The sequence below is a fragment of the Manis pentadactyla genome, chromosome 9 (genome assembly GCF_030020395.1).
Source record: "Manis pentadactyla isolate mManPen7 chromosome 9, mManPen7.hap1, whole genome shotgun sequence".
In the NCBI taxonomy this organism is placed as follows: Eukaryota; Metazoa; Chordata; class Mammalia; order Pholidota; family Manidae; genus Manis; species Manis pentadactyla.
In genome coordinates, this window is record NC_080027.1 from 124,192,580 (window position 1) to 124,212,063 (window position 19,484).

Here is a 19,484-nt window from a genome sequence, read left to right on the forward strand (position 1 = left end):
ATTCCCAGGGCCCCAGACAGGACGACTTGCATCTAAGGAGAGTCCAGATGCACCTCCAACACCAAAGAGAATGTTTTTGTGAATTCCCCTATGTTCGGATTATCTGTGACTTGGTCTGCTGGTTTGTGACATTGGTTTGAGGTGTCAGGAAGGAAATACCTATTGGCCGCCCTGAAATCTGAACTCGCTGGAGCTGGGCAGATGCTCCTGATCCCAAGGTCACAGCCCTGCAGAGGGCAAAGGAAGTGAGAACTCAGCCAGAGTGTTGGGGGGACCTGGCATTTCTCCGCTGGCCAGAGGGGCCAAGCATTCCCTAATCCGTGCCCACTGCCCACCCCACCACGTGAGGATCCTTGAAACCCCAGGGCTGGAAGCCCTCTGGGGCAGCCACCCCCTGCTCCCCTATCCCAGGACAGGCCTCCCCGGCTGACTCAGGGTCCTGTGGAGTTAGTCACATTCACTTATAGCTGCAGAGTCAGAGGCCAGGGATGGGATCGGGTCTCCAAGGCCCTCCCCTGCCTGGCAGGACACTGAGTCACCTGGCAGAGGGCATGGCACCCAGGAAGGGCTGGACCCCACGGCTCCCAAGGCCCTCCACTGCCACTCCACAGCAGGGACAGACGGCAGGGAGAGGCGGCCACACTCTCGTGACCCCCAGGGGAAAGCGGAGAGTGTGCATTCAGCTCAGGGCCTCTAAGTGAACTCCATGGGCATTTATTTTTAAATTGTGGGATATATACATGCTACAGAGTGCATTAGATGCTTTTTTTTAAATTTAAAGAATCACTATGTGGTGAACCTGTGTAACCACAGCTAGAACAGGAAGTGAGATCTCATTAGTGGGCCTAAAACTCCACAAGCACCTACCCCCTGCCCTCCGCCTGGAGGTAACCCCTGTCCTGTCCTTCTCTGCTCTCCTTGTGGCCTCACCGCCTAAAGATGCGCCTTGTGGGAGAGAACCTGGTGTCATCGGCATCTGCATTTAATGTAGGTGGGACCCCCCTGGCTCGGTGCCCTGCCCGCCACTGTATCTGTCCGGTCACCCAGGGGGCTGACGTGCGTTGTCTCAGTGCACATTCTGGTTTACAGGCTCACGTGTGCTCTGAGGTCACTGGTGCAGGCCACAGTCGTGGGGCAGCTGCTTTCTCCAGGTTCGGGCTCTAGCGAACTCGGCCAGGACGTTTGCCGGCACATCTCCCGGACCACGCGTGTGAGAGCCGCCGGGCCTGTAACTGCTGGGTCCTAGAGTCGCACGTTTGCCATTTTACTAGATCCTCTGTCACTTTTTCCAAAGGGATTTCTTCCCAGCAAGGTCACGATCCCTCCAGCAGTGAGCGTTCCTGCTGAGCCCTCTCCTCCTGACACACGGTGTTTACTGCTTGTTCAGTTATCACCGATTATTATCAGTCCCCTGTTGGAAGGCCTTCCACCCACCCACCTCACCTTGGGCATCCCAGGTCCCTCTTCTCGAGGACCCTCAGCCTCATACAGCTCGAGGAGGAAGCCCCAGAGATGTGGGACCCCAGGGGCAGAGATGGGCATGCTCTCCAGGAAGGCTGTTCCGGGCCCCAGAACCCAGGCTGAGAAGCGCTGGGCACAAGTGGCCCCTTGGAGGCAAGCGCACAGCCTGACCCAGGTTCGCTTTCCAAACAGAAGCTCTTGTTCCCGCTGCCCTGAGCCCGGGCACCGGCTTCCGGCGCTGTCCTATCTCACCCATCTGTACCCTCCTCCCATCTGGGCACCAGTGCCCTGGCTGCTGAGATCCAATCAGGGGGCACGTGCTCTTTAGGGGACCCTTGTAGTCCCTCTGCCAGAGCTATTCCTGGCCTAGGCGCCTCCCCACCCCCAGATCCCCGAGCCTGACCTGACCCCACAGCTGGGAATCACTTGGTGGGGGGCGGGGCAGCCCCTGACTATATAAGCCTGGACCGAGATGTCCCAGGCACCCTGGAGACCCAGACCTCCCTCCTGACCCCTGCAAAGTCCAGCCCGGCACCCCCAGCAGGCCAGCGATGACAGGAAAATGCACCCCGGAGGCTCCCCGCTGTGGTCCAGAGGAGCCCGCCTCTGCGTCTGCCAAGGTGCCCACCACAGAGCCCTCTGGAGGAGCGGCAGCATCAGGGTCTACAGGGGAGGAGCAGGTGCCCACGCCTCAGGGGCCTGCCCCCCAGGCCCCTGCACCCCCCACAGCCCCCGCAACCTCTAAACCTGCACCTCCCAACGCAGGTGACAGAGACGGGCAGGGGGGAGGGAGGGGCATGGCAGGGAGCGGGGAGGTCTTGCCCCAAACCTCCTCATCTCCCCTGCTTCTCTCTCAGACCTCCCTGGTGCCCCCCTGCTGCTGGCTGTGGAGGACGTGAGCGACAGCTCGGTGACCGTGAGCTGGGAGCCCCCCGAGACACTAGGGAGGCTGGGGCTCCAGGGCTATGTGCTGGAGCTCCGCCGAGAGGGAGGTGAGCTCTGGGTGAAGCCCTGCTGCCCCCAGGGGAGGTGGGTTTGGGGGCAGCAGGGACAAGGTCCCAGACCCCGAAGTTGGGCCAGTCTAGAGGGAGGGAGAGCGAGGGGTTCCGTCAGCCCCTCGCCTATGGCTCCACCGCTGAAGGCAGGGGCATATCCGGATGACCTCAGGGGGCCCCTTGTCCTCAGAGTAACAGGCATGCAAGGGCAGGGGGCCCTGGGGCACTGCCTGACAGGAAGCGAAGGAAGTGCCCAGTGTCAGAGGACCCTGCTCAGAGCAGGAGGTGGGGAGCACAGAGTCTGAGCAGGGGGGTAAGGCAAAAGACAGTGAGGAGAAATAAGGGGCAGGACACTCTGGCCATATCCCTGTTGCCACTGTCCTACTGTCCACCTCCACAGCAACTGAGTTCAGCGTGGCCTCTGCTTTTGCCCCGGCCTTGCTGTGTGACTTGGCAAATGTGTCCGACCCTCTCTGGGCTTCAGCAGCACCATTTCTGGCACTATTCCAGGGCTCTAACATCAGGTGTCTTTGATGCAGTTTGACAAGGAGAAGTCAGGGAAAGAGAATAAAGTCAAAAATAGGCCCAAAAAAGGAGGTCAACTCCCCCAGATCACCACTGAGAAGGGCAGGGCACCCATGGCCACTGCGCTCTCTCCATGTCCCCAGCTGCGGAGTGGGTGCCCGTGAACGCCCGGCCCGTGATGGTGACCCAGCAGACCTTGCGGAACCTGGCTCTAGGGGACAAGTTCCTCCTGCGTGTGGCTGCGGTGAGCTCGGCGGGGGCTGGCCCGGCGGCTGTGCTGGACCAGCCTGTCCACATCCAGAAGATTGTAGGTAAAGCCCACCCTTGTGCCTCCTGTTCCCCAGCCCTTCCCAGGCACCTCTTCTGATGGACGGAGGGACTAAGGCCAAAGGGCAGAGGGAACAGGGCATTCGCTTCCTCCGTCCCACACTCACGCACACGAGCCACATGCTGTTGCCATCTTGCCTTAAGAAAGTTCCAGGCTCCTCAGCAGCAAGGGACCTCTTCAGGGTACAGAGGCCACTTCCCTGAGTGCCCCAGCCCCCGAGCACTGGGGGAAGGGCTTCCTGGCCCCAGAAATGAAAGCTCGAGCTCCCCACGGCACCTGCCTTTGGGTCACTGTCCTGGAGTATGCCACTCCATTCCTCTTCCTACAGAATCGCAATCCCTCCAGCAGCCATGGAAGCTCATTTTCTGTGCATTTCATATGGCCTGGATTTCAATTCTCCCAAAGGTTTTAGAACAGAGAGAAGTCTTTGCTTGCCTTCTTGTTCCACCATGTTTCTAGTGGAAGATGAGGGCCTGCAAAAGGCCCATGAAAAGAAACCGTGAAGGTTTCTCCATCCCCAGAGGTAGTGCCATGCGGGAGATCTGGGAGGCCAGCTGCTGTCCCCTCGCTAAGACTTCTATTTGCAGGGTGCATTAGCCTCAAGCCTACCCTTGCTCCCCTCCCAGAGCCTATCGGGTTTCACTCTGTTAATGGCAGTGAGTCATTTGGTCTAATCTGAGGTCTTTGGGGACAGCCCAGGGCCCCAGGGTGAAGAGAGATACAGGCCAGCAGGTGGCCTGGGGCCTTGTCCACCTTCCCCTGATGAGACTCCACAGTTCTGGACAAGGCCTCCAGAAAGAGGGGGTTTCATGGTCACAGGAGGGGTTGAGTCTGGATTGAAGAAAATAATTCTCAACTCCAAGTCCTGAGCGGTGTGCGAATCATGGGGCTAGGGAGCTTAGAATAGTAGACCGTCATGGCTGGTCAGTCAGAACCAAGCAGGTCCCAAGGTGCCCAGGGACGCCCTTGAGGACACCCAGCGTATGAGCAGCAGCCCCAGAGCCTGACCCCTACACAAGGCCGTCCATGTCCCATCAGGTGGCAGGGAGTCGTCTCTAGTGTTCAAAACCCAAGGCCATTCTCGTCCTCTGCGTCTGGCTGACACACGGCCCTGCCTGACAACCGCATGTGGGACACCCTGACTCTAGCTTGGAGGTGCCGGGAAGCCTTCTCTCTGAGAGGCTCACACTCCGAGAGGCTGCAGGGCCCGGGGCCCTCTCCTCCAAGGCCCCATATCAAAGGAGCCAGCCAGCCTCAGCACCCACCACTCTTAAAATTCCTCTGGCACGAGAGAAGGGGATTTCCTGGAGAGAAGAGGGGAGGAGGCCGCGACCAAACAGGCGCCAGCCAGGCCCTCCTCGTGGGCAGGATCCTCAGCTGCTCAGCTGGCCCTCCTCGACCACCTGGAGCTGCCAAGCATTCCTGGCCTGGCCCCCTGCAGCTGCCCCTGGGCATGGCACTCCCGCTGCTCCCAGAGCCGAGGGCCCGCACAGCTAATCCTCGGAGACACAGTGTCCTTCTCACTGCCGCCTGCCCTCCGCCCTGGGTGTCGCGGACCAACTGCTGCCACCTGTTTGCTGCTGAGGAGCCTCGGCTGCTGCTCCTGCCCCCGCCCAGGGGGACAGTGGCAGAGGCTGCGGTGACTCCCCTAGGGATGCCCAGCGGCTTCAGTGGCTGCACCGAGTAGGTGGTGGTCGGGAAGGTGGTTCCCTAGCACGTAAGACTTCAGGAAGGACTTCCAACTGTAAGACCAAAAGGGAGTGGGAAGGGGGGACAGAAAGCAAGGGGTATGTCCTGGCCTCATTTAGGAAGGGCAAGACTCTGATCCTCCCATGTGGCCTGGAGACAAAGCAATGGGTAAATGGGTCTCATGGGGGCTTCTCTGAAGGTCCTGGACTGGTGAGGGGCAGAGGGTGCTGGGTGAGAGGAAGACTGGCACTGCCATCATCCTGGGACGGCAGGCCGACAGGTGCAGCACCTGCTCCCCACTAGAGGGAGCCAGGGAGCCAGCCAGGCCCATCTGGAGCCCAGGAATGCCTGGGCTACAGGGCAAATCCTGGCTTGGCAGGGTCAGGCGTCGAGAGCGCTTGGTATGCTAACTGGTTCACCCCGTGGAGGCCCTGCCCCCTGGAGCCTCCCAGCTCCCAACTCCCCAAGGGCCTGAAGGAATTTGGGCCCCTGGATCTCCAAGTGTCACCATTCCCCCCAGGAGGCAGCCCCACAACACACCCAGCCACCCTCCTGCCCAGCCAGCAGCCCTCACCAGCTGTCCCCTATCCATGCCGCAGAAACGCCCAGCCAGAAACCCCACTGCTGTGCTAAGCCTAGACTCTCGCTTTGATGCAGAGGCCCCCAAAATCCGGGTCCCCCGCCACCTCCGTCAGACGTACATCCGCCAAGTGGGAGAGACAGTCAACCTGCAAATCCCCTTCCAGGTAAGCACGCCTCCTGCCCAGAATAAGAACCTGGGTGGAAATCCGGGCCCTCGCTGAGGTGTGTCAGAGGAGCCCAGGCAATGTCAGGAGCCGTGTGCGGGGCTCTGCCTGGGACCCAGAGAGAGGGCCCCAGCCTCCCTCCGTCCTGCACTTGGTGAGTTGCGATTCTCCAGCCTGCGGGTGGGGCAGGTGGTCCCAACGCTGGCTGGGGAGTTGGGAGAATGAGGCTCTGGACAGCACCTGTGGCTCCAGCCTCTGTTGCCCCTCCTGGGGACAACCGATGGGGCCAGCTCCAGAGGTCCCTGGAGTTGAGATGGGGGGGTTGCTGGCACCTCCTGCAGCCACCCTGAGGGCTCCTCCCTCCCAGGGGAATCCAAAGCCTGAGGCCTCGTGGACCCACAATGGCCACTCCCTGGACACCCAGCGGGTGAGCGTGCGCACGGGGGCCCAGGACTCCATCCTGTTCATTCGCTCGGCCCAGCGCTCCGACTCAGGCTGCTACGAGCTCACCGTGCAGCTGGAAGGCCTGGAAGCCAAGGCAGCCATCAACATCCTGGTGATCGGTACGGGCCAGGGAGGGCGGGGCTGCCTTGCTGGCCTCCCCGAGACCCCACCTCTTACCTGAGAGCTGGCAGCTGATGGGGTCAGGCCAGGGCAGCATGCAAGGAGCCAGGTCCTGGGAGGGGCCACTCGCAGCAAGCCCAGCCCCCTCACTGCCCCCATACTCCGGTCCTGCAGAGAAACCTGGAGCCCCCAGCAGCCTCAGGCTACTGGACGTCTGGGGCTGCAACGCTGCCCTTGAGTGGACACCACCCCAGGACACGGGCAACACAGAGCTCCTGGGCTACACTGTGCAGAAAGCAGACAAGAAGACAGGGGTGAGGCCTGCTGGAGCAGGGTGGGGCTGAGGAGGACATGGCCTAGGTGGCCGGGAAGGCCCAGCCCACTAAGAACCTGGGGACCGAGTTCTAGTCTAACTACCACTAACCGGACTCTCTGTGTGACTTTGGGCAAGATTCCTTTCGTCTCTGGGCCTCGGTTTCCTCCTGAAGACTGCAAGGGGGGCTCTCTGAGGCCCGTCAAGCTCTAGAGCAGTGTTTCTGGAAATGCGACTACATATGAATCACCTGGGAATCTTGCTAAAAATGCAGATTTTAATTGTGTTGGTCTGGGGCCGGGGCTGAAATCCTGTACTTCTAAGAAGCTCCCAGGTGATTCTCTGGCCAGACTTTGAGTTGAAAGTCTCTAGAATTCTCTGAGGTCCCCAGAGAGGTCACTCGAGAGCCCCAGGAGCACCTTCTCCTAATACAAAGTCCCCCAGGCCCCAAGCTGGATGGTGCAGCCCCCCGGGGCAGGGAGGGGGCACAGCCCTCTGAGGGCGGGGCTGCAGGCTGAGCCGGGAGGGTGAGGGCAGAGGTGAAAGGTGAGGGTGACAGGGCTGGGTCCCTGCAGCAATGGTTCACGGTGCTGGAACGCTACCACCCGACCTCCTGCATCATCTCCGACCTCATCGGGGGAAACTCCTACTCCTTCCGGGTCTTCTCGGAGAACCTGTGCGGCCTCAGTGCCTCAGCCGCCTCCACCAAGGAGCTCGCCCACATCCAGAAGGCAGGTGGGTCTAGGCTGGGGACCGGACGCCCAGCAGGCCTGGCCACGCGGACCCCTCTCCATCTCCGCCTTCTCTTTGGTGTCTCAGTACCCCTCCCCGGGGGCTTTTCATGGCTGCCCGCCCGCTGGATACTACCTCGCCACGCCCACTCCATAGCTCCGTGCGCACACGCACACACACAGCCACTGTAGAGGGATGTGGTTGATCGGTTTTCACAAACACAGCAGAGCAAACCCATGCAACAAGAGGTGCCCCTTGGGACGCTGTGTGCTTATGCTGAAGATGCTTATGTGACTGCCACCATCCCAGCAGTGGTGGGGCTCATGTGCAGTGTCCCAGGGGAGCTGCTCTGGAGGGCAGTATGCCCGGATAGGTGGCCTCTGGTGAGCTGCCTAAAAGCACAAACCTCCCAACCCACATATAACACCACATAGATGGATGAGAGAGATATGGGCGTTTATGTCTCCTCGCAGCGCCTGACCCTCTTGCGTCAAACGTGACATTCAAGCCCTTTCTCCGTGTCACCCTGCGCGTTCCAAGGCCTTCCCCCACAGAGACTGTGTGGGCTCCGGAAGGCACACTCTTTTTAACATCAGCCTGAGCTGCACAGAATTAGGAAGACATTTTTGTTTAAAAAAGGAAAGCCAGTCAGGTCTTAAAAGACAAACAGAAATGACATGTGGCCTCTCCAGGTTGCCGGGCTCCACCCCTGGCCAGGATCATCCCATCTGTCTGGTTGTCCTGCCCACCCCTCTCTCTGCTCCCCTCCCTGGCCCACCCGGGCATGGGCGCAGCTTTCCTCTGCCTCTCTGAGACATTCTGTCCCTAAGTCGGGGCACATTGGCTGTGCCTGGCTTCCCCCAGATCCCAGAAGCCTGGGGTCCTGCCACGGAACTCCAAAAGAGGGGCAGGGGCAAAACGGATTGTTTCCTGCATTAAGAACTTCCTGCAGGCCACCAGCTCACCTCCCAGAGCGGTGTCCAAGCCACAGTGCGACCTGCCACCCCTTCAGCCCCAAACTCACGAAGTGATATTGGGCAGGTCACCCATCCACAAAAGGCCTTCGTCTCCCATCTCTCAATGGGGACAAACCTACCCTGGCAGAAGAATGCTGTGTGGATTAAATAATACACTGAGATGTAAGCTTTAGTGATCATTTTAGGAAAATGAATGAATGAGGTTATCCTATGAGGTCTGTTCCTGTAACTGCAAATCGGCCCCCCTTCTCCCCTGAACCCAGGTACTGTTGCCAAACCTAAAGGGTTTGTGGAGCGAGACTTCTCCGAAGCCCCCTCATTCACCCAGCCCCTGGCCGACCACACGTCCACCCCCGGCTACAGCACGCAGCTCTTCTGCAGCGTCCGCGCGTCCCCCAAGGTGAACGGCAGGGCCCTGCTGTGCCCCGGGCGGGTGGGGGCGGGCAGGGGCAGAATCCTCACAGGCTTCTCCACCGAAGCCTGAGGCTGGCCCGGCAGAGAACCCCCCCCCCACAGCCCCCACTCTACCCGGCTCTGTTCCGACCACTCCCCCAGCCCAAGATCATCTGGATGAAGAACAGGATGGACATCCAGGGCGACCCCAAATACCGCGCCCTTTCTGAGCAAGGAGTCTGCACCCTAGAGATCCGGAAACCCAGCCCCTTCGATTCTGGGGTCTACACCTGCAAGGCCGTCAACGTGCTCGGGGAAGCATCTGTGGACTGCCGGCTGGAGGTCAAAGGTGAGGGTGTGAGTAGGGTCGCTCCTTAGAACCTTTCCACGGAGGGGAGGACAGGAGAAGCCCCCTGTCCTGCTGGACAAGATGACAAGATGACAAGATGAGGCTGAGTGCTGAGTGCTGAAAGCCACGGCAAGACAGAGGGGAAACCAGGGTCGCAGTCAGGCCGGGAAGGGCTCTCTGGGCGGGAGGAGGGCCGACGTGGGGGAAGAAGGCAGGGGAGACTCCTGTGCGCAGGCTGCCCGCCTGGGGTAAGGGCTCGGAGCCTCGGGCCTCTCTTGGCCCCCCGACCTCCACACCTGGGTCCCCAGCAGCCACTATCCCCTCCCTGGGTTCTAACCTGCAGAATCTCTTGCAGCCTCAGCCACACACTGAAGAGCTGCCAGAGGAGGCTGCGACCAGGTGAAGGTACGTGGCAGGACCAACACCCTCCAGGGCCTCCAAGGGAGAGGCCGGAGCAGGGGTGGGGGGAGGGGAGGGGGGAGGGGGGAGGCGGTAGTCGGCTCTGGGCACAAATCTGGCCACAGGCAACACACACACCGTCCTAGGGTGTTTCACAGATGTGCAGGTGAAGTGGTGGGCGTGCTAGTGAGGCTCGGCAGGGCAGTGGTTTGAAGGATAGGCACAGGACAGGGGTCTGGTCCTGGCTCTGCGTGACCCAAGCTCTTCTAGCCAGGAAAGCAGGGACAGTGAAACCGGTGCCCTCCCACCCCTGCTGGTCTGAGGCTCTGACAGGAGGAAGCATCCTGAGCTGCAGCTGGCATGGCTCAGACCTGGACACCGGGCCTGCAGGACGGGGAACCTCGGAAGGAAAAAGGGATGCTGCTCTCCCACTCCAGCTCCCCTCTTCAGCAGGGCACACGGAGCCCATGACACCAGGGGCTCATGAAGCACGTTCGCCACCAGGTGCCACAGACCCAAGGGCCCAGAGTCAAGCTCCCCGGATGCTCCAGACGCCATGTCCACAGTGACAGCTGATGGCTGTGCTCTCCGGTCCCTGCCAAGCTCCCTCCCCCAGGGGGTGGAGCCCAAAGGTCCCAGGCCAGGCCTCCTGGGCACAAGGGGGCCTGGAAGGTACCCGGATTGGAGTGACCCCTGCAGAGAGTGGCGCAGGGGGCAAGAGGCACTCAAATAAAGGTGTGTGGTGTTACAGTGCGGGGGCCTCTGTGACGGTGAGCATCATCGTGTGGGGGAGGGGCTGTGTCACCGGGAGGGAGTGTGTCGAATGCGTCACTGTGAGGGGATCTCCCCATGACACTGTGAGGAAGGCGCCTGTGGGACAGGCCTCTGGATGTCACGGGGGTCTTCCAGACATGAGGTTTTTTGGGGTCTTGCTTTTGCATTCAGGGTTTGCTACCCCAAGAGCATAACTATAGCAACGGACACAGCCTTCTCAGGAGCTCTGCTTCTCTGAACGCCCCATGTGCCCCCACCCCAACCCCAGCGCTGCTCCTCCTCTGCTGAGGTCGTCTGTTGCCCTCAGACGGTGGGGCAGGGGGCAGACGGGGGGTAGCCAGTGGTGTGCTCTCCAAGGGTTCAGTCTTTTATTTGTTAGGTGGCCCTCCCTGAGAGCCAGGGGACGGCCCGCCTGAGAGAGAGGAAGGGCTGAGGATCAGGCAATTCGCACCCAAAACCCAGCCTCCCACCCTCCACACAAGGGGCTCCAGGCCTGGCAGCGGTGGACCTTCCCCAGGGGCCCTGAAGGCCTAGCCTCTGCCACAGAGCCCCGCAGCCCCTGGAAACTGTACTAAATGCCAGGGGGTAGTGAGGTTAGTCAAATGCCAAGACTTCCAGCTCACTCTCGGGAGTGGGGGCTTCTCTGGCCTGTTCTGCTTGCCCCCATCCCAGGGCTGCCCGAAGCCGCCCACTTTCCCTTAGCCACCCCCTCCCCAGGCAGGCAGAATGACCCCAAGAGTTGGCATATCTGGAGCTCTCCTCTTCCTCTGGCCCAGAGTAGCAGAGACGGGCGTCACCTAGGAGAGTCCGGGCCAGTCACAGGGGGCAGGTGGAGGTGGTGGCCCAGATGACAGGTAGTTACCCCTCCAGCCCCTGTGGACCCTCAGGGCTAGATGGGGGGGCTCGGTACTGCCACCTGGTGGCTGTTTGCAGCCAGCACCTATCACGCCACACTAGTTCCGGGGGGCTCGGGAGCCCACACCCAAGGTGCAGGGACTGGTGGAGAATAAAGCAAATGTTGGGAATGATTTCTGCACCTGCTCTTTCCGCCTCCACCAAGTGTAACCCTGGGCTCCCAGGACAAGGGGAACGGGTACCCTGGCAGCCAGCATGGCCGGGAGCACAGGGTCCTGAGAAGTGGACTGAGGCTCCTGGACTCCTGCCCCTCAGCAGCTCTGGCCACCTTCTCCTTCTGGAGAGAAAACAAGACCAGGCCATCTGGTTCTTCTCCTTCCCTCCACCCTGGAGGGGATCCCCTCTCCTCTGCTGCAGTTTGGTCCCAAGGCTGCACCACCACCGCCTGAGCCAAGCAGACTTCCCGCCTGCTGCGGAAGCTGAGCTCGCCTCCCAGCCCACACGGCCCCATCCAAACCGCCGCACTGGGCTGCCCGGGGGGTGGTCAGGCCCGTGGGGAGGCCCGGCCACTTGCCTCCTCCCCTCAGGCGACCAGGCTGCTCCTTGCTCACGGACTGCCCTCCCACCTCCTCCAGGACCCAGAGGTGCAGGGCGCCCACACCCCACTGCCCAGTGGGGAAGGCTCAGGGAGACAAGCAGGGGGTGGGTGCAAGGACCGGGCTGAGATGCCCCCGATGTGGGCAGGTGGGAGCAGAAGTGGAGTCTAGTCATCGGGCCTCTCTTCTGGGGGGTCCTCGTCCATGGGAGGTGCAGGCTGGCAGCGGAAATGGTCATTCCAAATCTTAAGGAAGGTGACCCGGAACTTCTGGATGCGGAAGGCATAGACGATGGGGTTCATGGCTGAGTTGCCATGCGTGAGGAAGATGGCGATGTAAGTGAGGATGCTGGGCTTGTGGCAGGAGGGGCAGAAGAGGGTGATGCTGTTGAGGATGTGCAGGGGCAGCCAGCTGAGGGCGAAGAGGAAGAGGATGAGGGCCAGGGACTTGGCGATCTTCAGCTCCTTCCCGTAGTACTTCTGCGGGTCCCCGGAGGAGGCGGACACCTTCTTGTTGAGCTGCTTGCGGATCAGGTAGAAGACCTCCAGGTAGATGAGGACCATGAGCAGCAGCGGGGGCAGCACCCAGACAAAGAAGTTGAAGTAGACCATGTACTCCATGCTGATGACCTTCTCAAACTGGCACTCGATCAAGGGCTCGCCCCCGCTGTAGTTGGCCGCCCGGTCCCGCTCCACCTCGCTCAGGTTGTTCCAGCCAAACATGGGCGTCAGGCCCACCACGAAGGAGAGAATCCAGCAGCCGGCTATGGCCACGGCTGCCCTCCGGGGGGTCACCACCGTCTTGTACCTGGGGGAGAGGAGGGCAGAGTGTGAGGCCCCTCCACGGCTCACCCAGGCCCTGGGGGGCCCCAGGAGGAGCCCCCTCCCCAGCCAGGGCCCAGGGAGGAGGGAGGTGTGTGTCTGCAGGACGTAAACTTAGGCCGGAGCTCGCAGCGCCATGGCTCAGCTCTGCTACAGGGCTGGGAACCGTGCTCAGTGATAGAAATCACACCAGAAATAACAGAGGACTTCCTTTAGGAGTGTTAATAAAATTACCAAAGTGAAAACGGCTCACTGGTGCTCGGCACACCCACCGTAATCGCATCCCTCCTCCATGACTGCCCTCGTGGAGTATGAAAACCCAGTGTGCCCATTGGACAGATGAGGAAACAAAGTCACAGCAGCCACGTGGCCTGCCCAAGGCCACATGGAAGGTGGCAGCACCGCACTGTGCTTCCCAACCCCCAGCCACGCTGACCAAAACAGCCAATGATTCACAAACTGCCCCTCCCCTTGGCTGGCTGACACACCTGTCAAAAAAGCCTCCCCACACCCGTCTCCTCTTGGCTCTGCCACAGGGCCCCTGCCAGCGCCCCCACCTGCATCCCTACCCCCTTCCGCCTTCCAATCACCACGCAGTGCTCATCTCCTGAGGGGCTGAGCTCAAGAACCAGGTCTGCACCCCCAAGCTAATGGGGAATTATTCTCAGGAAAGAAAACGGCTCATCGAGCATTACTGCAAGTGAGGGACTTGCACTTATTCATCCACGCCTGCACAGTGTGTTCCCTCAGCACACACTGTTCAGCGTTTTCTGGGCCGTTGCTCTCTGTGCCGGGAACCCGATAAAGGATCCCACCTCTCTGCAGCTCACATTGTGGGTGGAGACAGATAACACAAAAGTAAGGAAGTAAACAAGACAGTGACAGGGTGGGATGTGTCCTTTGAAGGAAATAAACAGGACAAGGTCAAGGGACAGAGCTACCAACCTTTTTCATGTCATCACACACATGGAAATGAAAACGCTTGGGTGACACAGGAAATGGACAAGCCCGCCCATGGGCAGTGACTGACCCCCACCAGGGGCTGATGGTTTCCATGTCCTGGGGGCTCTCTACCTCCCCTTAAGCCAGTCCAGCTGCAGCCGTGGGTCCCCTGCCTGCACGCCGGCCTTGGGGCAAGTGCCAGAGCTGGGCTGCCCGGCTCGGCGCCGAGGAGCTGGCTCAGCACAGTGGCTTGCCCACTGGTCATTTTCCAACGCAGCTTCCGAAATGGATGGCGTGCCCTCCTGAGTGCGTGAACAGCCACTGACACCCGTGGGTGTGAAGGGGGAGGCCTCTTCCAGCGCTGCCTCTGGCCTGTGCCTGCAGCATCTGCGGCTTCCTCCCTCGCAGCGTGACGCGCAGGCTGCTCTCGCCCTGGCCGTGTTTCCATCTACCAAAGCCCACTGCTGCCCGAGGGCTTCATGGGGACGGGAAGGGGGACGGTCTGGGGGCTGGAGAAAGCAGGACCCCCACTAGAAATCAAACACTAGAAGGGACCCTGGGATCCTCAATTCCAACCTCCCATCAGGCCGTGGGGAGACCGAGGATCCTAGTAACTCCATCGCCTTTGGTGCAGTGTCCCCTCCCCTCCTCTGGGGTCCTGGGGTCCTTGGTGACCCGAAAGCACCAAGGTGCCTAAAAGCCGCCCAGCTCACGTGTGCACCCCTGAGGTTTCCTTAGACTTGATCCTTGCTCTCTGGCTGTAACTGAAGCTCATTCCTGCCTCTTGGGTGCCCAGAAGGACAGCCTGGGGCAGACACTGTGCGTGGTCTGCAACCTCCTAGATCAGTTCTTCCTCCACAAAATGACACAGGGGAGCACTAAGAGGGTGAGGGGCCACCTGGGAAAACATCTATGAAATGCTCTGTAAACACCAATATTCCTGTGTCTGAGCTCCTACCCCTCCAAGCCCCCAGAAACGCTCACAACTGGAAAACCTCTGTATCTCCAGGTGCTCAGCAAACAGCGTGACCACTCTGCAAATACCTGGCTCGGGGCTTGTCCCTGATGATCTCAAAGGGCTCCCCGCACGCCCTTTGGTGAGAGAAGCTCTAGGTGAGTCTAGACCAAAGGAGTGCAGGTCATTCTGTGGAAGAGAAGGCGGAGGGACATTTCACCGCTGTCACAGGTGGGGTGGGGGGCAGGTCCCCAGGGTGAGCCTCAGCAGGACCAAATGGGCTGCAGCTGCAGAAGGAAGGACGGAGGCAGGCACCCCCAACGCAGCCCGACACACATGATTTATGTCACATTTATCATTTAAAAAGCCTTTGACATTCGCATATCTCAGGCAATCTCGTGGCCACCTGTGAGGTGAGCACAGCACCTAAGGGAGTCCCCCGTTCACAGATTAGAAACCCAAGGCCTAGAAGTGGACAATAACCTGCCCAGGTCTCCTGACTCCAGGACCAGCTCTGCTCCGGGGAACCCGGCTCACGGCAGGCCACTTGGATGGATGATTGGCCGGTTGGGACACCCCTTTCCTATGAGCTTTAAAATGGCAATGTCTGGGCCCTGCTCCAAGAGGGGACCCACCAGGGGTGGGGGGTGGGCAAGGGGGCCTCTGGAGCTGCTGTCCAGCCTGAGGACAGGGGGTCTAGCCCAGGAGCCACAATCTGGGCAGCAACGGCCCACCAGGAGGAGGTAGACACGGCCAGGATGTCGGTCGGGGGGGAGGCGGCAACCTCCAGCTAGGGGTGCCCCTCCCTCACCTCCCATCCTTCCCGACTGCCTGGAGCCCCGGGGTTAAACCTTTCCTGGGGCTCCTCCAGGGCCAGGTCCCAGCAGACCCCGCCGCTTAAGGTATCAGTTCTCATCTGTTTTTCTTGCTATTTTCTCCGTGGTGGGAAAGGGCTGGACCCAGAGCCTCAGCTGAGGTGGGGCAGGCTCTCACAGGAAGGCTGCTCCCGGGGCCGGGGAGAAGCTCACCTCTCCCTACATGTGGGAAAGGGCAGCAGAGGGGCCCTAAGACCCACAGTGCCCACGGAGCGGGCATGTGGAACACATCTCCAGCACTCGGGGGTGTCCCTCCCGAGTCGGGATCTGAGACCTCACCATCCCCGCAGCCGTGTTGGGAGCTAGACAGAGAGGTGGCTGCCTCAGGCGTGTGCAGCCTCAGGCGTGTGCAGCCGCAGAGGCACACGGGCGGGGGCAACAGGATGGAGACAGGGAAACGCCCAGGGGGTTGTGCACGGGCAAGCACGCGGGCGGCTACTTAAAGACACCGTCAGAGGGGCCAGCCCATCACCTCCAGGGTCCCCCACACGCTGCATAAAATCCCACCTTCGGTGACGTTCCCTTGGGTTACGAATTGCCCTTCTGTGTGTTATTTTTTAAGTCAAGATAACACTAACGCCATAGTATGAATTAGTTTGTCAGTATCTTCTTGTTGATGATGATTACATGGAAAGACAGGGTACCTGGCTCAGTGGGGTGGCCGAGACTCGTAGAGGGAAAGGGAGACCTTGAGGAAAGAGCTGGAAGGGGTGCCTGCTGCGGAGAGCTGCCTGGCTGAATGGGACGTGTGTCATATCATAGCTGCCGTCAGAGTGAGCGTGGTTTAGGGGTGGAATTAGGGGAAGAGGCCTGCGAATGCTGCATCCAAGCAGGGCCGGGCAGAGGGCCCCTCTTTACTACACCGCTGCGCCCTGTGGGGCTGCCCCAGGGTGGCGGTTGGGGTGGGAGGCGGGGTTCAAAAATAACAGTTCACTGATCGATAATAATAACAGTAACGAGGCTCATAAGACCTAACATGTACTGATGTGCTAGGCGCTGGCTGTAAAGATGGCCCTCCGAGTGAGGTGCTGTTACTATTATGATGATGTTTTCACATTTTCTAATTGTACTAACTGAAAACTCAGAGAGATTGAGAGAGATATCCAAGGCCACTCAGCCAAAAAGAGGCAGAAACCGAACTTCTAAAACTGAGACTGGTCCAAGTCCGAAGCCCACCGTCAGCCCAGCTCTGCCTCTATGGGCAGACGGAGGATGAGGGGGTCGGAGGGCAGAGCCCCGCGTGGGGGAAGGGAGCCGCAGTGAGGCCCGCCCGCTCTGGGGAGGCTCCCTGGACCCAGCAGGTCTGCGGGTGTGGCGGCCCCGCCCGGAGCCTCGCTCGCCCCTCCAAGTCTGACCGCCTGTGGTGGGTCCAGTCTGTTCATGAGCTGCTTAGCTGCTTAGTGGTTGGTGCTGGGCAAGCAGGCAGACCTCCTGTTCATCCATTAAAGAGATACTCGCTGAGTGCCTTTAGGGGCGAGGTACCAAGTGGCAGGGTCAGGAATATTGAGGAGAACAGGCTCTCATGAAAGAAACATCCTAGAGGCAGGAGGCCAGGAAATAGGTGTGCAGACAATCAGGTCACTTCAGAGAGTGACAAAACCGGGCACTCTGCCGAGTGTGGCTGTACCTGGGGAGCTGCTGATGGGCTGGGGAGGTGGGCAGGGCAGCCCCTCGGGGAGGAAAGGCCGAGCTAAGAGCTAAATGATCACCAAGAGCCGGACAGACATGGCGGGTGGGAGGGAACCTTCCAGGCAGAAGGCACGGCAGGTAAAGGCTGAGGCCGAGGGGCTCAAGGAACAGAAGAGAGTGGCCAGGGAGCTCGGTGGGGGCCAGGGCGGGTGGGGCAGAGATGTGGCAGGGATGGCCGCCTAGGGCCGGGAGGGCCACAGAGAAGGTTCTGGGCTTCATTCTAAGTGCAGAGTGAGCCATTGTAAGCCCAGAAGTGATATATTCCAGTTTCTGTCTTTAAAAGATGCCTTGGGCTGCTGTGTGGAGAATGTGCTGTCGCAGGAAAGGCAAGACAACCGCAAGGAGGCTGTTCTAGCCAACCAGGCAAGAGATGAGGGGTGCGCTCACTGGCGGCCGCGGGGAGATGTACTTGGAGCAAAGCCAACAGGACCTGCTGCTGAGTTGGGACACCCGGGTGGGAAGAAGAATCGCCGGGGCGATGCTCAGGTCTTGAGCAGAGGGCAGCACCATGTCACGCCCCGAATTTCCCCAAGGGGCCTTCCCCTTACTCTGAGCCCTAAGTCCACGGCGCTGCTGGACCCTCCCCTGTGCATCTGCAGGCATCTCCCACCTCAGGGCCTCTGCACTGCCTGCTCGGCGGCTCCCCAGGTGTCTGAGAAGGCTCCTCCCCAGCCCCCGTTCAGAGTTCAGCTCATACATCACCTCCTCGGAGATTTCCTGACCACCTTGCAAAAATAGCCCCATTACTCTGTAGCCTCACCATCAATTTCTTGATGGAGCTCATCACTTCCGGACTCTGAGTCTCTCTCCATATACACATATCATGCGCTGATGATCCTGATCTATTTCTCTCTGGTAAAATGTTAGACCCATTAGGACAGAGCCTTTATTTTGGAGGTTCACAACTGCATCCTCAGTGCCTAGAACAGTGCTCAACAATTACTTGTTGAATGAATGAATACATGTAAAAATGGATAAATGAACCCATATTCCATTTATTCAATCATTTATGATTTATTCAGTGATAAATAAAAATGAGCTATTCAATCATTTGGGATTGATTGAGGAGCTACATGTGAGTACATCTCAGGGAACCAGAAATAAGGACTAAATGGTTAGAAGGTCAGATCAGAAAGGCATAGCCATGGCCCTGGGAGCAATTAAGTGCCCTGGATGAGAAAAACCTTTCCCCGGTTCATTCCCCACTGTGCTGGGAGCTGTGGAGATCCGCCGCTGAGCCGGTAACCTAGACCCTGCTTAGGCTCTGGGACGGCAGGCTGCTCCGATGAGGGCTGTCAGCACGGGGGAGAGCAAGTGCCACCAGGCCGCCAGCCAGCCTCCAACACAGCAGCCTGAGCCCCGGTGCTGCCCTGCCGACTGTGAGACCAGCACCTCCTGCAGGGCTCCCCTGGCCGGAACTCACCTCCCCGGAGCCCTCCAGCCTGCAGCCCAGAGAGGCTGTGCCTCGGTCCCAGGCTTCTGCCCAGCAGGAACCCTGAGCGTGCCGGGTCCCTGCTGCTCCTTTGCCTCATGAAAAGTCCCTTTCACCCATGAGATCACTTCCCAGTGGAGGCCTGACTGTGCACAGAGGGTGGGCTGTCCCTGCTGACAGCCTAGGAAGAGGGCTCTTCCTGGACACCACTGGGGACTGATTTTTAGGCTGACTGAGAGCATGAACAGAAGCCTCCTCAGAACAGGAAAAGCTCAGCATGCCATCAGGTGATGGACAGACCACGAGACCCAGGCCGGAAAGAAGAGTTTACAGAGAAAAGAGAAGGGTTGGGCATGGAGGCCCTAAAGGATGCTCTTCGGTGGACCAAGAACTGCCAGACTAAGGGGCCCAGAGGAGTCTCTGTGTCACTGCACAAACAGGACAGGAGCACACTGGTCCTGGGGCTGCCCGGCCTACTTCCATCCTTGCCCTGCCCTGCTCTGCATCCCCAGGCGGCTGAGCCCGGCCGGCTGCATTTCCCAAGCTCCTGGACCAGCTGGGTCTATGGGAGTCCTGGAGGTAGGAGGGGGAGGCCAGGGTACCTCCACCGCTCCTTCTACTGCACCTGAGTCTCAGAGGTTACATCTCCTCCGTGGTGCCACCTCCGGCCAGACAGGCCCTTGGGGTTCCAGCTTCCAACAGCCCCTGCGGCCTCCGGGCTGCGGGGTCCACCCCTCCCACTGTCCAGCCTCTAGGGGCAGCCTCCTGCTGCCTGTCTCTGAGTCACCTCGCTTCCCCCTGCTTGGCTTCTCAGAGACTTCGTCACCTGTGTAACCAGTTCCTGGCATTAAAGACCCTCCGTTGTAAACACCTAGCTGATTCCTGTGTTCCTGGTCAGACCCAGCTGGCTCCAGAGGAAGCTGGGGCAGGAAGAATTGAGTGCATCGTCACAAAGACCTCCCTGCCAGGGGCACGAGGCCTTACCAGACTCCCAATAAACACACGTTGACTCAGAAGACAAGAGAGAGAGAAGCTGCACTGTGGGTCTGAAAAAGGTTCAGCGTGCCTCTGTCT

At 59.9% G+C, this 19,484-nt stretch overlaps 2 protein-coding genes across 5 annotated transcripts in view; one reads left to right on the forward strand and one right to left on the reverse strand.

Moving 5' to 3' along the window:
* The first annotated feature begins 1,935 nt into the window (after positions 1–1,935).
* Positions 1,936–10,224, forward strand: MYBPH (myosin binding protein H). 3 transcript variants are annotated; one of them, XM_036909596.2, is made up of 11 exons: positions 1,936–2,226; positions 2,319–2,453; positions 3,125–3,292; positions 5,656–5,744; positions 6,112–6,307; positions 6,483–6,622; positions 7,197–7,356; positions 8,594–8,730; positions 8,974–9,072; positions 9,428–9,477; positions 9,976–10,224. In XM_036909596.2, exons 1-10 carry the CDS (start codon positions 2,013–2,015, stop codon positions 9,473–9,475), a joined length of 1,386 nt encoding a protein of 461 aa, XP_036765491.1. In that variant the 5' UTR covers positions 1,936–2,012; the 3' UTR covers positions 9,476–9,477; positions 9,976–10,224. The 3 variants fall into 3 exon arrangements, with proteins under 3 accessions (XP_036765491.1, XP_036765490.1, XP_057364087.1); XM_036909595.2 differs by having other exon boundaries at positions 1,937–2,226; positions 8,886–9,072; XM_057508104.1 differs by having other exon boundaries at positions 1,938–2,081; positions 8,886–9,072.
* A 104-nt stretch (positions 10,225–10,328) lies between these two features.
* The window catches only part of ADORA1 (adenosine A1 receptor), a 38,702-nt gene continuing 29,546 nt past the window's right edge, over positions 10,329–19,484 (reverse strand). The window contains exon 2 of one of the 2 annotated variants that reach the window (XM_057508105.1): positions 10,329–12,503. In XM_057508105.1, the coding sequence (XP_057364088.1) occupies positions 11,864–12,503 (640 nt within the window). In that variant the 3' untranslated portion in view covers positions 10,329–11,863. The remainder of the gene's footprint in view (positions 12,504–19,484) is intronic. The other variant, XM_036909601.2, reaches the window with a different exon arrangement.